Source organism: Mercurialis annua, linkage group LG2 (genome assembly GCF_937616625.2).
Source record: "Mercurialis annua linkage group LG2, ddMerAnnu1.2, whole genome shotgun sequence".
Lineage (NCBI taxonomy): Eukaryota > Viridiplantae > Streptophyta > Magnoliopsida > Malpighiales > Euphorbiaceae > Mercurialis > Mercurialis annua.
This window is the reverse complement of record NC_065571.1, coordinates 8878442-8900909: the sequence shown is the minus strand read 5'-3', so window position 1 is coordinate 8900909 and position 22468 is coordinate 8878442. Positions and strand designations below refer to the sequence as shown.

Below are 22468 nucleotides of genomic sequence, written 5' to 3'. Positions count from 1 at the left end.
CACGGCGTTCAGCTAGCTCTACCTGGTGCCCGTAATTGTTTTTGTGGCCTTTTCCTAAGCTGCCCGTTTGTCGACGTCATTTCTGGTCTTTTAGTAAATTTTTGATTGTCTCTCGGCGCGTTTACGACACTTTCTTGCATGGTAATCAGAAGTTAAATTCTGGTGATAATGAAGAATTGGAAATGATGGTGTTCCTCATTAATTACTGACTAGGTTGTGTGATTGAATCTAACTAGATTGGACTTTATTCATTAAAGATGAATGATTATAATTAATTTCAATGATAAACAACAGTTAATAACTATTGAGGTAATTCGTTTAAGGAATTGTAAGTTTCAAGTAGAATAAATTTTGATTTAATAGTTAGATAATGCATGTGATTATTAAAAGAGTTAGCACACAAGAGTAATGTTAGTTCCCTCTTGCGTTGATAATTTAAAGATGAGCAAATTACTTTAAAACCTCTCACGTTTATCATAATCTATAATTTGGTATCACTTGTTTGAAAATCAAACAATTTAATACCTCGGTTTTGATTTGAAAACTATAAATCATTAACGAAATAAAATATAAGATATCAAATTATTTGAAAATAAGATAACAAATCGTTTATATAATTGAAACTCAGATATCAATTCGTATATAATTAAAACTGAGTTATCAAATCGTTTGAAAATAAATTTTAAATCATTAATGGAAGTAATGGTTAAAATTAATGAGTTAGTTAATTAGATCATGTTACCCATATTAAAATATTAAGTTTTTTTTATCAAAGAAAGTTATTGTATTAAGGTAAAAGACAGATTACAACTTATATTTTAAAAGTATATCGTAGATCAAATTAAAAAAAAACAAACTAAATACTATAATCAATCCACGAACAAGAAAAGAAACAAAAATAGAAATTAAAAGTCACAAAGTTTACAGGTGTGTAATATCCAAGAAAAATCCAAGTGTTGAGGATTCCATGACACCAATTGCACATCAGATTTTTTTTTATTTATCTATTTTTCCACTGTTAATATACTTCAAACGATTGAAAAAATTTGAATGTTCAAGAATTTGAATTTGAAGTTTCAAGCATTTAGAGAACATAAAATATATCAAACTAAACACATAAAAATTCTACAAAAACTCCAAAGATCAGAGCAATTTATTCAAAATAAAGAAAAATAAAGCAAGAAACGAGTTAAAAGACGATGATACCCGGCTAAAAGTCGAAGATCACCGTTCCCTGTGCTCTTAATTGAAGAAAAGAAACTCTCTCTCTAGCACCTCTTGCAGCTTATTTTCCTTAAAATATTAAGTAATTAAAATAAAAATATAACAAAATGTATATTTAATTTTCTATTTTTGTGTAAATTTTACTACTCCCTCCATTCCTTAATATATGTCGTTTTAGAGAATGGCACAAATATTAAGAAAGCAATCAATACATCAAAGAGTTCCTAAATTACCCTTTGTTGCAGGTTTCTTGGTAATTGTCATTTATTTTCTACCATTGCTAAGTTCATCTAATATTGCATTTCTTCTCTTAAATTTTCTATCCTTTTCTTCTTCACCGATTTGAATTCAACAATAATATTTCTATATTCTCCTCATCTCAGATCTATATACAAAAATCCTAAAAGAATAACCTGTAATCTTATTTCTTCAAATGGGTCCATACTTTATCCACCACTACCACTATAGCAACCTCCATAACTACCGGCATACATCATTTGTCCGCCACCTCCGTCGTAATAACCTCCATACCCACCGGTAAACATCCTTTATCCGCCACTGCCGCCATAACCATCTCCGTACCCATCACCTCCATTCTCGTCTTCTCCATACCATACTTTAAATCTTTTCTCAGATCTAATGAAACTAAAAAAAATAAACACAGAGAATATTAATCAAAGAATGCGAGAGAGGAAGTTGAGCAGATGAACTAACGTTCAGTTTTTGAAATAAAATTAAGAGAAGATGTAGAGTAAAGGGTTTTAGAAAGAGAAAGTTTTTTTTTTGAAAGAAAATATCTTCTTTTGAGGTGATGGGAACAAAGGTTATTTTGGGCAAAATTAAGCTTTAAAATTGAAAACGTCATATATTTAGGAATTTTTTAGAAAGGCTAAAACGACATCCTTTGTGGAATGGAGGGAGTATATTTTTTTGCGAAATGAGGAAGTATATCGTAAACTGTACCAGTACAATCAATTGAGAAGTTTACACTACGCGCTTAAAAACGCGGTTGGAGAAGATAATCACCTAAATTTCAAACTACTGGTTAGGAAGGGGCCACCGCCATGATTCCATGACCAGCGAGTTCAGACACCAGATTCATGGTTTGACAAAAATAACCATTTTGCTAAAACAAAAAAAACCTAAAATAACCATTTAAATTTGCTCACTTCCCGCCGCTGTAAAGGTTTAATTGGTCATTTGATTTTAGCCAAGATTTCTCTGTCCAAATTACTCCAATTATTGTCAAAAAAAAATAAAAATTACTCCAATTCTATCACAAACTACTCGAGCCACTGATGATGACTGATTAATATGATCGGACGGTCTTTAGTAAATCATTTAGATGACTCTCGAGACGGGAAGTATGATCCAACGGTGATGAACTGCACGACCCAAATATTGTTCATTGGATTGCAATAGTTTGGACTGCAGACATGCTCAACTCTTGCTCTCTTTCTCGTTAATTTGATTGTGGGTCCCACATTAGCTAGTGGGACTCAGCAAATTAGGTCCTACGTGGAGTAATTTTTATTTTGATTGGAAAGTCAGCCTAAAACGTGTCGCAAATATAGACTGATCGAAGGAATCAATATCAGCCGTCCGATTTCGCTTTTTGACAAAAAAATAGGAGGGATAATATGCAAATTTTGCTTTGATAAATAGCAGATGGTTTTTATTAGAAGAATAAAGGGTTAATTGCACCAAAAATCACCAATTTTCGTATATTTTTAATATTTAATATAATTTTTTTGGTATATTTAATATTAATTTTTATTTTTTGGCATATTCACGGGATGAAAAATAGCGCCGTTTTTGTTTTGCCCCATAATTTTTCAAAGGAAACAGTTCCGTAAATAAATATGCTAAAAAATTAAAATTAATATTAAATATGTTAAGAAAAAATTAAAAACATGCGAATATTGGTGATTTTTGATATAATTAAGCCAAAAATAAATAGAGATGTTTACTAGCATAGTCCAACTCACTAAAAATAATTTAATTTAAATGGAATTCAGAAAAAAAATATCAATTTTTAAATGGATCATTTAACGAATTTTTTATGTTAAAAACTTTGAAATTACAATTGTTACTTAAAACAATTTAATTATGGATCATGATTTTTGCAATAATTGAACATGATCAATTTTCTATTATAATATAAATGATGTACAGTATAATTATAACAAAAATCTAAACTTTTTTAATATGATTTATTCTGAAGTGTGTATTAAACATTATAATTCATGTTGAATCAATTTGAAGAATTACATCTTTTAAGAAGATATTAAATTATTAAATTTTATGAAATGAAACCAATCTTATTTATTTTTATTTGTGCCTGAATCCATATAAATTCATTTGCATGCCATTAAAAAAATATTTAACGTACTTTTAAAATTTAGTATAAAAGATCAAATTAACTTGAATTTGTTGTTTTGAATAATATTTAGAAGATAATATTTTGATTTATTTTACTTTTTCAGATCTCTGATGAAAATACGTTTTATCAAAGCTGTAATAATGGACCAAGTTCTGTAAGGATCCGAACGACGAAGCCTATCTCTCAGGATTCGCCCAGACATCGGCACGACCGAATTTTAAAAGATTCGTTTTTCTAAGAGCATTTTTCATACGGACTTCGCCCAAACAAGAGATTGACCAAATCTTCAAGGAGTCTGCCAAAACTCAAAAAACCGAACTTTAAAGATATAATTTTGTCAAAAGATCAAATCCAAAGTCAATTACGATACAATAATCATCGAGATAATATAGAAGATAAAGATCTTGTGGATTTATCAAAGATAGTCTTCTTAACAGGAGTAAAGATTAAACAGACTGACATTTCTATTTTAGACTCTTTTTTGAATAGGATACAATAGAAAATTATGTTAAGACGTAGGAATCTCTTTCCTACTTAGATCTTGCCTCATAAAGGAATCCTTTTCCTTTTAGGACTGTAACTGGTCAAATCTCACTATTGTAAAAGGAGCTGAGGTATGCATATACACACAGATTCAATACGATTACTCATGCTTCAAGTCTAAATCGACTCAAATATCGGAGAGTTAATTGGATAACCACCGTCCGATTAACCAACTACATTTTTTTATAGGTCACGATTATTGAGTGGAATCAACAATCCATCAATTGACACCGTCTGTGAGAAAAACTTGAACAAATTTCATTGACGGAGCTTTTTTGCGAACCAAACAAATTTATTGACCAGGACGGATTCCGATGGAACTGACCTACAACCCAATAACATGTAGGAACCACACATCCAGCCCTAAACCAATTACGAATCGAGGAGATTAACATGATAACAAGCAAATATCACAAGCAGAACAAACAAAAGACGGAGGGAGTTGAACCGTTAACATTAGCGGCGGTGACCTTCAACACAGAAGATTCTGACAGCACCAAAAACTCGCATAACAATGTACTAGTGGTAATAATAACCATGGATAAGTGGAATATGGAACGAATTTTAGTAGACAAAGGAAGTGCAACAAATTTGATGACAGAAAATGCCTACGAATGCCTAAGAAGGAAATTCACAACATTTACCGCCGTCGCCACTCTATTAACTTCGTTCCTCCATCGTTATATAAGAAAAAACCGTCACCATTCTTCGCCTTCTCCGGTAGGTTGTTCGCCAGTTCGGCTGCAGCTCGTCTCGTCCGGTTCGACAACAAATTGAACTCATGTAAAATTAGATCTCGTAATAAATTTATTGCATTATGGGCAAACTATAAATCAAACCAATTTGTCATCCATAAAAAATCGTCCTAATGTAGAGGCCATTGTAAAATTCAATTTCCAAAAGGAGCATAAAACACAATAAACAATCGACGACCCAGTTGTAGATGATGGACGATTCCCATTGGCAACGAGAGCAGCAATGAGTGGCAGAACGAGTGAAGGAACCTAATTGCTCCTTTTGGTTCGTTTTTTCGTCGAAGATATATAAACCCAATTGGATTTATTTTCTTTTTTCGACAAAGGAACGAACAAGCTCAAAATGTGGTTGCTAGCGGTGGTGGTGGTTAGTAGATACGAACAGATGTCGATGGATTTAGACAGGCGTTCGTGGTGATACTTGATGGTGAAAGGGGGGGCGGGGATTACATAAACGAACCTTGATCCCTAATGACGAAGAAGATTATGAAAATGAAAAAGAATATAAAAAAATCCTTAATCTTTTATTAAAAATTAATTTAACATTTAATCTTCTAAATTATAAAATAAATATTTGGTATTTAAAAATTAGTACCAATTTTAGAAATGGAATAATTGAAGAAAGGATCATTTCACCACTTGAACTTGGTAGAAATATCAAACACGCAAAAGTTCGTAAAAGCGGATCAAACAGATCCACAGTTTAGCAAATTGTATCAAAAACCTTCCTAAGAGAGTGGGACTACAACTCCCTTAAAATTCAAAGGGTTAATTGCAAATTAATACACGAACTTTACCCTAATTTGCAATTACAACACGAACTTTGAAACTTGGCAATTTAATACATCAACTTTCATTTTTTTGGCAAATTGGTACACCGACCAATCATACAACAACACGTGGTTGTATATGACAATGTCCACGTTAGTGTTTTTCCAGTTCGGTGTATCAATTCGCCAAAAATGAAAATCGGTGTATCAATTTGCCAAGTTTTAAAGTTCGTGTTGTAATTGCAAATTGGGGTAAAGTTTGTGAATTAATTTGCAATTAATCCAAATTCAAAAACCAGATCAGTATACCTCTCATTTACACCGGAATCGCTGCATCTGTCGGAAACCGCCATTAGCTCTGACACCGACGCCAGATTTTTTTCCCACACCGGATGTCAAGTAGACATGCCGCCTGAAAAAAATTCTTACAGCCACCACACAACAAAGAACATATCCCACATGGGACTTGTTCTTCTTTGAACAAATCCGAGGTGGGATCTGCCGAATACCACCGACCACCGATGTCGTTCTTCTTTGTTGAAGAACACATCTCGAGGGGATCTGTATCCGTTCTTCGTTTTGAAGAGATGATCCCATACCTGGATCTGTTCCTTCATTGAAGAACAGAAAAAAAATCCACCAATTTTTTTTTCCCGGCAGCAGTTTGTTTGTCGGTACCGTTGGGTCGGTGGTATCCGATGGTGGTTAATTATTTTATATTCGAAAATTTGAAAAATATATTTAGAAATTTTTGAGTATTAATTTGAATGATTAAAAAAATAAAGATTATTTTAGACGTTTAAACGAGGGTTGAGAGCAAGCGAAAGTGGCTGACGGGTGAATTTGATCCAGTTTTTCCAAGTTATGGGTGATCTGATTCGATTTTGCGAACTTGCATTGTGTGTATTTAATATTTCGTGTCATATTCAGGGGTGAAATGATCCTTTATTCTGAAATAAATATTAACAACTATTTTAATTTTTTTTTTCATTTTTAATGGAGAGCGTGTTTCGCTCTTGGGGGTGGGGTGGGAGAGCGGAGATTTGAATATTTGATATTGTTTGGTTGTGTGTTGAATTGATCCACTTTCATCAATTTGGATCTTTCTGAAATTCTGCGCCAAGTTCAGGGGTGAATTAACCCTTTAGTCCATTAAAATTTTAAATAAGATCCACGTCAGCAGCCACCCTAAATACTGGGGTTCATCATGAAATTTTTCTCTTCTTCTTCTACCAGTTGCTGCTGCTGTGTTTTAGTATGATTCACTCTTGGCGGCGGTTCACTGACGGTAACAATGGAGAAACTGAGAATAATAGTGAACGAAATCGCCTACACGCAAGACTACAGTAAGCTCTCCATCACTCAACGCTCGCTAATCCCTCTTCTCGCCCTATCGTCCTCTCTTTACAGCGTCGCCCTCTCTCTCCGCCGTTATCTCTACCGCTCCGGCATCTTCTCCAAGCACCGGTATTCTCCGCCTTCTTTTCATTTCTACTGCCTTTTTAACTTCGTAATTGTACAGATACGAATACTAGTTTGATGAAAATTCTGTCATAAATTTTTGAAATTGAAGATTGGCAGTACCAGTGATAAGTGTTGGGAATTTAACATGGGGAGGCAATGGGAAGACGCCAATGGTTAAATTCATTGCTCAATTCTTAGCCCATTCTCGAATTTCTCCTCTCATTCTTACCAGGGTAAACAAAATTATGTTCCAGTTTTTTTTTTTTTTTAGTTCTTGGATGTTTATTGTTTGAAATTTTAGTATGAATGGCAATTATTTTTGTGTATTCATGATCCGAAAAAAATTTCAATTAGGTATTTTTATCTTTGAAGTGGGCTAAGCCTTAGCCATCTGGGATCCGGCTGCTTGCCATTATGCCAGGAAAATTAATTTATTTCAATTCTATTGAATTTTAAAAGTAGAGTTTTTTTAATGAGTTTCGGATTAAATTGAACAAACACAATTAAACATGTTTGCTAGGGTTATGCTGGTGGAGATGAAGCTAAGATGCTGGCAAGGCACCTAGGAAAATCTGTAAAGATTGGTATAGGTGCGAATCGAGCTGCTGTTGCTGCTTCTTTTTTGAAACAATATGGACACAGGGACCCTCATGGTGATTTATTCAAGGGATCATGGGCTGATAGCAAAATTGGAAGTACAAGTGACTCAGAAAAAATTGATCTTGTTGTTCTAGATGATGGAATGCAGGTATTCTATATGTTATCGCTTCATTTTTTACAATTCTATTATATGGTGGCTGGGATATATATGAGGTAGCTGTGCTGCTACAAGGCCTTTTGGCATTTCTTTTAATCTCAAGGATATCGTAGTTAAATTATATGAATCTCTTTGCAGAAAGTGAATAATGTTCCTTAATTTTATGCTGTTTAGGAATGTGTATAGATGTTGTTTTCTGCTCGATTGGTTGATTGTCGGTTGTCAATTTAGGTTACCTTTTGTGTATATCAGAAGTGAAATCATGAAGCAATAGCAATTTTCTTATAGAGGTTTATTAAAATTTGAATTCTTTTCTATGGAAGATAGCACTGGAGTTTGCACCGTGACCTTGAGATTGTAATGATTAATGGGCTATCACCGTGGGGAAACTGCCAACTAATCCCACTTGGACCTTTAAGGGAACCTTTGACAGCCCTCAGAAGAGCAGATGTTGCTGTAGTTCATCATGCAAACTTGGTAAATGAAATATCGCGACCTTTTGTATTTCGCTACAAATTTTGCATTTCATACATGTTGTTGCTAGCTACTTGATCTCCTCAAGCCATTAGTTTTCTTGAGAGTTCAGGTCAGCTTCATTAAGACAGAGAAATTGATTTGAAAATTTCATGCAGGCTACAGAACAAAATCTCAAAGATATTGAGATAATGGTACGGGAAATTAAAGAATCTCTTCCTATTTTTTTCACTGGAATTATTCCATCACACTTTTTGGAAGTAGGAAATATCAACTTTAGAATACCGCTGAGTATCATTCATAATGCCGTTGTTCTATGTGTTTCTGCAATTGGCTCAGCACGTGCTTTTGTGCAAGGAATGGGGAAGGTACTTACTTCTGCTCTTACCGCCGTTTTTCCTCTTCTTAATGAGACTCCTATAGTTTGAGCATAAATGTGCATGTTTCAAAGGCCTACAAAAAGTAAATGGAGACCCTGATTTGTTACTTCATATTTAACCCCTTCCGTCGTTCTATTTATCAACTGTTCAACTGGTGTTCGATCTTGCTGCAGATGGGAGCTTTTCATGTTGATCGAATTGATTTCAGTGATCATCATTTGTTTCAAACCAGGGTACGGTTCTTATTGTTCTCCCGTAAATTTGCACTGCATCTTATGCAAAGTCCAGATTTGTATAGTCGAAAGATGCCAACACTTTTATTTTATGTTGAGTGTGGCACTGACAATTACAATACCACTATTCTAGGATATTGAGACGATCATGACGAAACTCAGAGCACTAGAGGACAAGCTTGGTTCCAAGCCAGTAGTTGTTCTCACAGAAAAGGTGAGTGCATTACTTAATTCTAATATTGGCATTTCTTTTTATTGTGCTTAATTGATTTTTGAACCTTTAAGGTTAGAAATTTTGTGGTCCGGGTGCTTCGCTTTTATTCGAGGAATATATCTGGTCTATGACGTCTAGTTTAGTTTAGACATATAAGTGATTTGCAAACCCAAAGATAAGGCCTGTTCAACATATAGAATATAAGTGTGCATTTGGTTCAAATCAAACCTAATCGAAATATTGATTTCTTTTTTATATCAAATGAACCGAATCAAACCGATAGGTTCCGTTGTTTTTCAGTTCGGTTTGTCCCAATACCTAGAGTGAACTGAAAATTGTTTACTTTCAAAATTGAACGGAACTAAAAAAACAATCTTCTTCATAATTCCAAACTGAATCGAGCCAAAATTGTCGATTCTGTGCACCCATAATATAGAAAAACATTTTCAGAATTGATTGAACTATTAAATTATGTACCCTTGAAGCTTTTAAATATGACATTTTACATTGTGCTTGTTTATGTTATCATCATTGTTATGATGATTATCATTTGTCGCTAATTTAATATATTACATTACGACTCCAGGATTATGATCGAGACCCAGAGATCCTCCGGCATATGAGTCCTTTCAAAGTGCTGGTACTGTGCTCCGAACTGGAAATCATTCCTAAAAGAGGACACACTGAGGACAGTTTCAGAAAATTGTTAAAGCAACTGCTGGAGACGAAATGGTGAAGTTCATAAACCAGAAATCGGTGCAATTTTTGTAAGCATGCACCTGAGGATATATCTCACCCTGAATTCCCCTGTGCTTGATTTTCTTTTGAAAATAAACGCATAAAATTCTGGAAATTTGAAAAATTATATATTATATATATATATAGGTAATTTGAAAAGTATTACTACAATTTGTTGACTTGTGGTTTATTTTCTATAATAGTAACTCTTTTGATTGTATATTTTTGATTATTTAATTGTGTATTTTTTAAAAATTTCAGTGGTGTGTCTATACTGTTTTTGGTTACTTGTAATTTATATTGAGTTGATTTATTGATATATGGTTTATATTGAGTTGATTTAATAATATATTATTGTCCTATTTGATGTCTGCATTTGATAAGTTGAACATTTACTCGAATAAAGTTTTTTTTTTCCCTCAATTGTTGGTGATGGACCTGATGGTATGTATAACCAATATTTCGTGCAATCTGATTCATTCATCTTCACTTCCAAGTAGCATAAGAAAATTGCATAATACATTATTTTCAGGATACACAAATCAATAAAGTATAAACCTTAAAAATTAAAATTAGGTGAAAATCAAATCTTAGATACATTGTCGTTAGGCTCTTCAATTATAACTTCTTTTACTTCTTTAATCATGAGCTAATTTATTTGCATGTCTCTTTTTCGACGAATCAACAATGAATTTTATTTCGTCTTTATTTTTTTTATGCTCCCTTTACGTGGTAATTTCTTGAGTACATTGTCTTCTTAGCCGTGATTTCTTCCTCGGTATGAAGGTTTTCAAAAAGTTAAGACCACCTCTCTTACGAGTTTTTATCACAATAATCAAAAAACAAATTCAAAAGAAATGAAGAACAAAAACTTAAATTGTAGATGATTGAACCGAAAATAATGGAGTTATGGCGAGAAGTTAGACGATAACAATCTTGAATAAAAGGTCAAATTGATTTTTGTAATGTAGATTTGATGGAGTGAAACATGTGCGAAGAATGGAAAAGAAGAATGAAAGAGCAAAATTAAAAATAAAATTTATGAAAGAAAAAAATAATAATCATGTGTAATGCCCACATTCATTTTTTATGTGAGCGGTGTGGGATAAAATAGAATTAAACATATCTTAAAATATAACTTGCTAATATTTTTTTTAAGAAGTATAAATTACTAATATAAACTTCGCAAAAAAAAATCATCACGCATGATATTTTATTTTATTTTAAAAGCTCAATAAAAAATTTCAATTTCAAATTTAAATTCATATGCACGTTCAAACATGACATCAATCATGAGTTGTAATGGTGAGCAATTCTAATCTCATTGACCTCTCAGTTTGGATATATTATTTTCCATATCAACATACAAATGTTTGTATTTCTGCATGTCGGTATAGAATATTATTGTCTATTAGATGTCTGATTGAATAATTGTCATAATCATATGGGTTCGTTTCATGTCATTTTTTGTCCTTATTTCTGAACTTTCTGTACAAAATAGCTAACTTGTGTAGCAATGGGGGCCTTATTGTCAGTTTATCAACACTTATAAACCAAAAATACAAAGGCAGAACCTATGTGGATGTCCTTCTATCTGTAGTTCTGTTCAACTATTTTTTCAATTTATTAAGTCCTCCTTAGTGGACGGAATCTTCCGCGTGTAGTCACTCGTCGTTAAATACTAACTTTGCAAAAATTTACATATATAAAAGCTATAAATAAATTTATACCATTCATAATTTTAAAAGTTCTTGTTCGAGAGATTTTTTTTTAAACTCGCGCTAACGGCAACTAAAACACACGTGGAGAATTCCGTCTATTGAGGGACTCAATAAATCAAAAAAATAGTTATACATGGACTAAATAAGATCAAGATAAATAACGAAAGATCTATTAAACAAAAGTGGAAGAATACATGGATAGTCAGACAGGTTAAGGCAAATACAAAAATTAAGAAGGTTGAAGGAGGATGATTTGTGACTAGAAACTAATACAAATATATCTAGCAAACAAAATAGCCTATATTTGGTCCAATCCAAACTGCACCGAATTAATTTTTTATTTATCAAATTGAATTTTTAAATCGAGTAGCACTGGTTAATTTAGTCAAATATTTTTATTGACTCGATTATTTTATTTCGACTTGTACAAAATTTTAACTAAATCATTTTATATCAAATCAATAGGAAATTAAATTATTTTATATATTATTAAATGTAATCAAATCAATTTTATCGATTCGATTCAATTTTATCACCACTAATCAATAGTTGCAAATGTGAATTGGCTTGAGTCAATGCTCAATACCGTCTTCTGGAATATTTGATGGAAACCTGCAAGAAATTACAATAATTATACATTTGAACCATTTTCTTTTTTAATACTTTTCTAATTGGGAGTCTGATGCCTATCCATCATTGTTTAAGTTCAACGCTTTTTAAAAAAGATAATATAAATATTAAAGAGATTTCAATAACTGGAATACTGATTTGATTTGAATATAAAATTGTTGATCCTTTTCATATTCACATTCTGCAATTCTATTATGATTTAAAAAAATAAGATTAAGGTTGCACTTTCACTAAATTTTATAGTTAAACCGAATTATAATTGGTTATTTGATCTCACTTCAAAATTCAACGGTTTTGATTTTGATTTAGACTCTAAAATTTATGTTTATTTTTTAAATTGTATGGTAACCTTATATAAAATTATAAAGAAATAACCAATTACGTCCACCATAGTAATAGATCGAATAAAAGGTATGTGATGTTATACGGTTTGCATTGAAATTGATCAGATTTTACTGTATTCTTTTTTATAATTTTAAATCGAATTAGAACTAAAATCTAAATTTCTAGTTACCATATAACCTTGTCGAGTTTTGTCGCTTCCTTGTTCCTACAACATCTCGAGCATCAACTCCTCGAGCTTTTCTTATTCCTCGAGTTGTACTCATTATGTTAAGAAGGTAAATCAAAGTATCCTTCATCTGTACGAGATTGAACTCGAGATGGTTTTGTCTTTAATCCATATCAAGAAAATACAGATCATTGAAAACAAGTCTTTTTTAAGTTGTTTTTAATTTGAAAGCTCTTCCTCTCGTCGAGTTGTTTAAAAGTATTTTGAATTACATTTTTGATAGTATTTTGGATTTCTTTTTTGATCCAGAAGAGGTTCATTTTCTTTTAATTTTATTTACATGAGATTTTATTTTATAGAGCTGTTTCTGGATTTTTAAATAATATAAATAAATATTATAAGTTTATAATTTATTTTAATGCTATTAATTGGCAGTTAGAAAAACGTTTAGCGTTAATTTAGAACTGCCGCAACATGTCATGCAGTTGCGGCTTGAGCCGTGGCGCAACAATGGTCAAAACCACATTCACACCTGCTAGCCATGGTCAACTCAAGACATGGATGGAGATGGTAGGTTTTGCCGCGTTAATCTTACGAGGTAATGATTAAGAAAAAAACGTGATGAAAATAATTTATTTAAATAACTAATTACTACATATTTTATCACTCAATGTAAGGAATGTACCAGAATATTTTTTATAAGATGGGTAATGCCGGAGTGAAATTTATAAAATAGAAAAACTTGACAAAATATAAATTTTAGGTTTAATTATCAAAAAATGTTAAATCTATACGTCTTGTGTTAGTTATAGTCAACCCTTTAAAAACCACCAGATTTAGCCAAACCTTATATATTTTGTGTTTTTTAGCTATTTTTGAATTGAACCGGTTTTTTTTGACACATTGTCGTCCACATCACTGCCAACTAAGTAACTGGCTGGCATGACAACTGACATAATTAAATTAGATTTGGCTATAACTGATACAAAATATACTATAAAATATAAAAAAAATTAAAATTATAAAATAGATAATATTATTCTCTAGCTATACACTCTTTCTAAATCCTCCCATATTAATTTATAATATTATATTAAAAGGTAAGATATTATTTAATACTATTAATAAGATTCAATTAAACTTAATTAATAAATTACTACGTGTTGAAAGAATTTATTTAAAATTTTCTGATTGAACTTACCATTTTAATCACTCTTTCTACATTTAACAAAATTTAGTGCTAACTTTACTTTGACATCCTTTTATTTTAAAAATAGAGAATAAATTTCCTCAAATTCAAATTTTTTTCATTTTCTTCAAATCCATTTATATGAATGATAAATAAACAAAATGATATTTAAGAATAATTTTTTTATCATTTTATTTATATATCATCTATCTAAATAAATTTGAAAAAAATAAAATAAAAATCGACTTGAGGGGAGTTATTTTCATAAAAATGCTATTCAAACACATTCAAGGGACGGAGTCAGGGCTTGCTCAATCCCTAACTTTTCTTTTAACATAAACATATTATAATTTTTATTTTTTAATAAAAAAATATGCTATTAATTTTGAATTTTTGTATGATTTGTACCCTAACATTTTTTTCTTCAAAAAATCCCACTATTTTTTTCTTTTAAAAAATAATTATTAACTTTGTATAGTTTGACTCCCCTAAAATCAATTATGGCTCCATATCTAAAAATTAATTTTTCTATTTTCACTTCAGGTGGTTTAATAACGAGTGAAGAAGAAAGATTTATTGTATGTTTAGAGTTCCACAGTCAAGTATTTATTTTTAAATGTAATTTAAAATATTATTATTTATTTTTAATATAGTACAATTCGATCCAATCATCTCCTCTTTTCGTTTAAAGTTTCTATCGTATACACCCCTTACAGTCCTTTGTTTTTGTCTTGTTTTTATAAGCGAGTATGTGAGTTCTTTTTTTACTTGATGATACGGTATTTTACAGTGTTCTATTAATATCATTATAGCTAACACAACAAACTTTTTAATAATATATTTTTTTAATTAAATTAATCCAAGAAATTCTTCATGATATAATTTTCTTATACGTTTAACCCTTTAACTAAAAAAAGAAAATAAATAATTTCAATCATGCATGTTCATGTTTAGTTCTTTTGACGAAGAGCATGTTCATGTGATACCAAACTAAAGTTCCATTAACATGAGCAAACATATTTAATGAGTTAGGCTTTAAAAATGGGCATCCGTAAAACTAACAAACACTGTATTATATACTCCAAATTTGTCCATACCCAACACTACATTTAATGATCTAAATTAAAGCTACCCAACAAAGTTACAGTCCTCTTAGATTTGAACCCATACCGTACCTTCAACAGGTTTAATTCTTCAAGTCAAGTGATAATATTGTTAACTTACAAGACAAGTCGTCAATGGTAGTTTTTTTAATTAGTTTTAAGTAACATATATTATTTTTTAATTATTTAATAGACAGATATAAATATCAATTATCTACCAGTGACGCATAGAAATATAAAAGAAAATGTAAACTTTATATCAAATTGGAGAAAATAAAAATGTAAGATGAGTAAAATTATATTAAAGTTTATATGAATATTACTATTATTTAAAACTTTGCTGCAAAAATTTGTAAGATGAAAGTAGTGGGTATAAAATGGGTCGGTGGATCCATAGCTGTTTTTTGCCAGACCTCAAATTAAATATCCAATCTTTTTGGTGATGGTGACACTTAATAGAAATCAGAATTCCAAATTTCATATGATAACAGTATTTTTCAGAAGTGAGAAACCATTTTTGTATATCTCATACTCCAATTTTATTTTATTTTTGGCTTGTTTGATTCACATGAGCGGTTGAAATTGTTAAACGAAATTCAATAATTAACAACTACTGTATTTTTTTTTATTTCAATTCCTTTGATCATCTGATAATTTGATAATTTTTTCTAACCTTAGTCCAAACATTTTTTTTTACCATTGAAAAAGAAAGTGTCTGCAAATTGAACCTATGATGCTAGCAGAATGTTGCCCGATGTACTTATTTATTAATTATAGGAACAAAGTTTTTTTTTTTTTTTACATTCAAGGAACAAAGTATATGGATAACAACCAACTGATTTATGATATAAATTAAAATTGTCTAATCATTTAAAAATGAGATAGTTTTAATTTTTTTTTTCATTGTCAAAAAAAAATAATTTAAAACTATCTCTATTTTCTGACCTTTTTAAATGGTTAATTCATTTTTTTAATTTTATATGTTTTATTTATCTGATTTCTAAAATGTCATTTGATTTTATCTGATCTCTTAACTTTAATATTTAGTCTTTTTCGATCCCTGAATTTTGATTTATTGATTCTTCAGATCTTCAAACAGATGCCCGTTCATTCCGTGATCTCATATGTAAAATGACTTATTGCTTTTTTATACGTGCAAATAATTTTATTATTTTTTATAATTTTATAGAGCATGGTACAACGGAATAGACGGCATCCATTTAAATACTTGAGGAAGCAAAAAATCAAAGTTCAAGGACCAGATAAGAGCAAATGGAATTTCAGGGACTAGATAAATAAAAAACGTAAAGTTAAAGGACCAGGTAAGATCAAAAGAAAGTTTAGAAACCACATAAATAAAAAACGTAAAATTACTGGTCTTTAAAATGAGTTATTCCCTTTTAATTATATCTCAAATTTTTAAAATCATCAATTTTCATATTTTTCAATTTTCGGTTTCAATTATATCTATTTTTTAAATTAGAGTTTTTTCCAATTTGAAAAAAAATTAAATATATCCTTCATATATGACACTTAGTCTAAATAAACTCTTAATAATTTAAAAGTACTAAAAAATTAAGAATATGTGTTAAAACATAAAGAACATTAATTTTTCAAGTGAAAAAAAATTCCAATTTGAGATTATGAGTTCAATAAAAATTAAAAAATAAGATAAAGTTTAAAAATTTAAAAATTCAAACTATAAATAGAAAAAGCAAAAAATATATTTTTAGGTGGTTAAGCCATCATATTCAACTATATTATTTTTTTGGATGTTTTAACTATATGTACTGTTATTAAATTGATAATTTTAATTAGTTCTAAGAGAATAATCCAAGTCAGCATTTGAAATTTCTAGCAATTTTGAATAAGCTCAAATAATTTTCAATAATCACAAGTAAACGTCATGAATTCAATTCTCATTCTTTAAAAATTAAATGAAATTTATACACTTCTTTTTATCTTATGGCATGAATTATATAAATCGTGAAGAAATGGTCAATAAATTATCTCAAAACATTAAAATCACCCAATCATATAATTAAGATTGCCGCATATATGAAATGAATAACCGATAAAACAAATAAATGAAACTAGCTAGTTTGACAATAGAATTAGATAGATCATCAAATTTATACTTAAATATCATATAACAGTCAAAGACTGCAAAGTTTAATAGCAAAAAACCAAACATTAAATTTAGAAATTGAACGCTAAAAATACTAAGTTTGGATAGGATCGAAAACAAACTAGTTTCTTCCTTTATATAACAGTATTAAATTTGTATGATTCATTTTAATCAAGAAATTTTAATTTAATTTATTTTAAATAATAAATTATAAAATTATAAAATTATAAAAAATAATATTTTTTCTCGTGATTTCAGGTCAAGTTGAGCCAACATGGCAACAGATCTTCCTGCATCATATTTTTTCTTATATCAAAATCAATATTAATTTTTACATTCACTAAATTTTTATTTCAATGTAAAACTAATTAATTCTAAAATAAATTAAAATTACCTAACTAAATAAAACTAAAAAATTAGCAACCTCAGAAATATGATACTGTCTCTTTTTCTTCTTCTTTTCATTATTTCCTTTTTTTAAATATATATTCTTTTAATTTCAATGGGATGCGACAATCATATCATTATCACTTTTACTAGCAAAATTCCACGCAAGTAGCCATTTTCCTTATTTTATTCATCTAAATATATAATTATTCAGCCATTTACCAAAAGAATCATTTCACACCAAAAAAAATATATCTGGATTTCCATCTTCCTCTATATAAGCTATTAAGCAAAGCTAAAAATATTAGCTAACCCTTTATTGTAATCTCTTCTCTTAAACTTGTTTTATTAAATATAGTAATAAAATGGGTAGCAATATTAATATATTTGAAGCTAATTTATTCATCTTCTTCTTGGTTATGTTGATGAAATGTTCAAGTTCTCAAATGGTGCCTGCAGTCTTTGTTTTTGGGGACTCACTTGTTGATGTTGGCAATAACAATCGTCTTCCGGTTTCTCTTGTCAAAGCTAATTTTCCTCATAATGGTGTCGATTTTCTCAACAAGAAAGCTACTGGAAGGTTCAGCAATGGCAAAAATGCTGCAGATTTTCTTGGTAAGTCCTATAAATTATTATTCTTCTAAATTTTCAGCTCTTTGATTCGTGTCTAATCCGTCGCTAATTTATCACTAAATGCTTTAATTATAATTAATCCGCTGTTTTTTAGAAGTGTTTTACGGCGTCTTTTGGTTCAAACTGATTTTTAAATGAACTTATATATAGTTGTGTTTGACTGAAATTATGTTTGTTGTTAATTAGTCTACTCAATTATGATATAGAGTTTATTTATAATAATGTTTTTTTAGCAGGTTTATCTCTGCATGAACTTGAGAAAACTAAGAGTTATATTCACCAAAAATCTATTGACTCGTTAAGTTACTCATCAATCCAAGTATATTGGATTTGTGTGTCTTTTATTTAAATTTTTTATAATAGATTTTTAATTTAAATGTTTAAGTTTAATCTCAATTTTAAAAATGAACTTAATTCTGTCTTTTTTCATTTTACATTTAAAAATTCTATCTTGTATACATCAATCCATTTCAGTTTTTAACTCAAAACTCATAATTTCATATGAATTCTTTTATATATTTAAATAAAACTTTCACAGTATTTTTTCTTCTTCAATATATTATATTCAAATATAAATTTAAATTTATTGATAGATATAAAAATAAATTACAATAAGTAATTGATTATGTAATCATATGTAATATAGTTTTTTAATTAATAATTTAAATTAAACAAGAAAAAAACTACATAATAAATTGCCAATCTATAATAGTAATAATTTATTAATTGAGAGTGTAAGTTATATTAATTATTTTTTAATCTATACATATGCTGCCCCATTAACATATTATATGCATTTTCTTATACAAATTATAGTGTTAAAATGACAAATATCCTTTCATTGTGCTGTATGACATAAGTTCATCTCTGTCTTCATTTCCTTTTTTTTCCAGGCAAATTTAAAAATAAAAAAGTCTTACAAAAATGAAAAGAAGGTAGAAAAGGCAAGTTCAGTTCAATTTCTAATTTTTTAATTATATTTTGGTATTCATGCATGCAGCTGAGAAAGTGGGGTTGCCTACTTCACCACCATATTTGGCGGTGTCCAAAAATATCTCCGCCTTTATGACCGGAGTCAGCTTTGCGTCCGCTGGTGCCGGAATCTTCAACGGCACAGACCAGTCTCGGGTAAGCTCCAAAAATTTATAAATCAAGAAAAAAGAAATGCGGTGAACGTGGATCGAACACGTGACCTTCAGATCTTCAGTCTGACGCTCTCCCAACTGAGCTATCCCCGCTTATGGCTACGTAGCATTCATATTCCTATTTAACCTTATATTTCTAAAAGTTTTAATTAAATTTTGTTTGGCCAAAGTGAAAAAAGACCCTTCAAATGTTGTAAATACACCCTTTAAATTTTCGAAAAGAGAAGTGCGGCCCTTTTAATTGATTTTTTTGAATACTTAGCCTCTTATTTTTGTAGTTTTTTTTTTCAATTGTAGGAATTTATTTGCACCAATTAAAAATATTAAAGGTCCAAGTGGCTACTAAAAACAAACAAAACTTATGTGCTTTTTCTGAATAATTTGAAGTATTATTATTTTTTTGGTACCTTCTACTTTTCTTTATTGAAACTATTTTAATTATCTAAAAATTATTTCGGACAGGGCCAATCTATACCATTGACACAGCAAGTAGGGTACTATGAAGTAGTTTATGGAGAATTGGTGCAAAAGCTTGGAGCTTCTGGTGCACAAAATATGTTTTCCAAATCACTTTTTGGTATAGTGATTGGTAGCAATGACATTTTTGGTTTCACTAATTCAACTGACCCCCAGAAGCCCACCGCTCAACAATATGTGGATTTGATGACTCTAACGCTCAAAGGATTAATTAAGGTATTTTTCATCTTTATATGAGATATATCATTAGTGTGTCTCAAAATCGAATCAAAAGAATCGTTTAATTTGATCTTGCTTGATATTATAAAAAAATTAGTTTTTTTTTGGCTAGGTTCAGCTTAATTTTAAAAATAAAAAAATTTCAATTCCTTCATGGATAAACTAAAAAATCAAATCGGATATAAAAATAACCAAAACTATTAGTTCAATTTGTTTTGGTTTAAAATATTTATAAAGGTCACAAATACAAAAACAGTCTAAAATCGATTCCTTTTTTAAAAATACGCTTTATTTTAACCGAAAACAATTTCACTTAATGCGCTTTGTATTATACATGTATCAGTATGAACAATGTATCTTTAAGTTATTTGATATTTGTTTATGATATATATTTTATAGGTAAAATAAAAGCACAAAAAGTAAAAAGATTTTTATTTTTTAATAAAAATGGAGATTTTAGGCTTAAAGCGTATGTTTAAAAATTTAGTGGATTGTTCCCAATAGTTTCGTGATTTTTCCTATTCTATATCCTTGTAAATTATTTAATTTGATTAGAAATGGATTTGGTTCGGTTTGATTTGAACGGAAATGCATACCCCTAGTAATTGTTGTCTTCATATTTGAGACTAGTTCATTCATTCCTATTTGAAATTAAAAAAAAACAATCTATTTGATTATGTTTGAACTAAATACACATTAATAATCATTGCCTTGATATTGATATTAGTTCATTTATTGTTCGGCAGAGAATATACGATCACGGTGGACGCAAATTCTTCGTTGCGGGGGTACCGGCAATCGGATGCTCTCCATCAAGAAGAATGAAGAGCAAAACAGGAGCTTGTAATGAAGAAGTTAATTCCATTGCTGTTTTATACAATCAAAACCTAAAATCAATGTTGCAACAATTGAGAGCTACAGGGTGTATCTTACTCCTATTCAGATACTTACGCTATCTTGGGAAACATCATTCAAATTCCAAATTCATTTGGTAAGCACATAATTGCAACATGTTCATCAGTAAATTTTAAAATTAGAAATGAAAATTGGATATCCCTAATTACTATTAGTACTCAGATCACACTCTAGTAATATTTTGAATTTTAATTCCAACTTAAGTCGATTAACAAAAAAAGCAATTAACTGTAGCTTTTTTTTTTATCTCAGGAGATTTAAAATTTATTTACATTAAATATATATCTCAAAAGAAAGTGACGGATTGATATTTGTGACAAAAATTTGTAAAGATAACGGCGGAGTCAAGGCATGAGTAAGGGGGCCCTTGCCCCCTTACTAACTTTGTTGTTTCCCAAAAAATCTCCTCTACTTTTGTTAAAATACAGTTCTTAACTTTTGATTTATGTATAATTGGCCTCCCTCAACTTTTTATTCTTCACAAATTTCCTTCAACTTTTTTACTTAAATTGTGGTCGTTAAGTTGTGATTATAGTTGAAATAAGTAAAATATAGTATTTATAATGAATTGTTGTGATTTTAGGGTTTGTTGAGGTGAAATCAGCATGCTGTGGGCTAGGGACATTAAAAGCACAAGTGCCATGTTTACCAATTGCAACCTATTGTTCTAACAGAAAAGATCATGTTTTTTGGGATTTATTTCACCCAACTGAAGCAGCTGCCAGAGTTATAGTGGATACTCTTTTTGATGGTCCACCACAATTTACATTTCCAGTTAATGTGAGGCAGTTACTTACGGCTTAGACAATTTATGGACTTAATTGCCAACAAATGTCAAACTTTACTTTTTTGAAAATTAAATTCAAATTGAGGGGATAATTTGATCCTTTTTCCTTTTTCTATTGTATCAATTACGGTTTGCACCAAAATGCGAAATAAGGATATATACTACATTCAAGAAATTCGAGGGTTTGCAATACTATAATGTGAAGAGAATTATCAATGTTTCCTGGAATAATTATAAATTTGATAAAAGTAGTTATTCCATCCGGTCTATAATATTTGTCGTATTTGGTCATTTCACATGAATGAAGAGCAATAAATATGTCTTAATTTATATGTATTTTTACTAAATTATTTATATTAAATAACCTATTTTTATGTTTGACTAGTCTTTTTTATTCATATTAAGGTATTTATTGTTCGGGATAAACTTGAAAAAATAATAATAAATGTTTTTTTAGTATCCTAAGTGACAATATTATGGATCAAAATAATTTTTCAAATGCGATAAATATTATGAACCGGAGGGAGTATTTGTTTATATGTCCACTTGAATTTGCATTGTTACTACCAATTTAATTGCTTCAACATCAGGGGCGGAACTAGAGTATATGTTTGAGGGGACATCCGCTCCCACAAATTTTCATTTTTAACAAAAACTCTTTCAATTTTTTTATTTTTCAAAAAATTAT

General features: G+C 29.9%; 1 protein-coding gene, 1 non-coding gene and 1 pseudogene across 2 annotated transcripts; 2 read left to right on the top strand and 1 right to left on the bottom strand.

The window, feature by feature from the left end:
• Positions 1 to 6877: 6877 nt before the first annotated feature.
• Positions 6878 to 10297, top strand: LOC126666773 (probable tetraacyldisaccharide 4'-kinase, mitochondrial). Its single transcript, XM_050359634.2, has 8 exons — positions 6878 to 7142; positions 7249 to 7372; positions 7660 to 7887; positions 8224 to 8373; positions 8529 to 8738; positions 8924 to 8983; positions 9117 to 9197; positions 9784 to 10297. The coding sequence occupies exons 1-8, from the start codon at positions 6970 to 6972 to the stop codon at positions 9931 to 9933; spliced, it is 1176 nt and encodes a 391-aa protein (XP_050215591.1). The 5' UTR covers positions 6878 to 6969; the 3' UTR covers positions 9934 to 10297.
• A 7568-nt stretch (positions 10298 to 17865) lies between these two features.
• Positions 17866 to 21955, top strand: LOC126667430 (GDSL esterase/lipase At5g55050-like; annotated as a pseudogene).
• On the bottom strand, positions 19403 to 19475 carry TRNAF-GAA (transfer RNA phenylalanine (anticodon GAA)). Its single transcript has one exon. It is a non-coding gene; the product is annotated as a tRNA-Phe (tRNA).
• Positions 21956 to 22468: the final 513 nt, after the last annotated feature.

What these genes read in the sequence shown, in the direction of transcription:
- LOC126666773 (XM_050359634.2), top strand. Translation starts at nt 6,970, where the DNA reads ATGGAGAAACTGAGAATAATAGTGAACGAAATCGCCTACACGCAAGAC. An exon ending in GGCATCTTCTCCAAGCACCG is followed by an intron (nt 7,143 to 7,248) that starts GTATTCTCCGCC and finishes TTGAAATTGAAG; the next exon opens with ATTGGCAGTACCAGTGATAA. An exon ending in ATCATTTGTTTCAAACCAGG is followed by an intron (nt 8,984 to 9,116) that starts GTACGGTTCTTA and finishes CCACTATTCTAG; the next exon opens with GATATTGAGACGATCATGAC.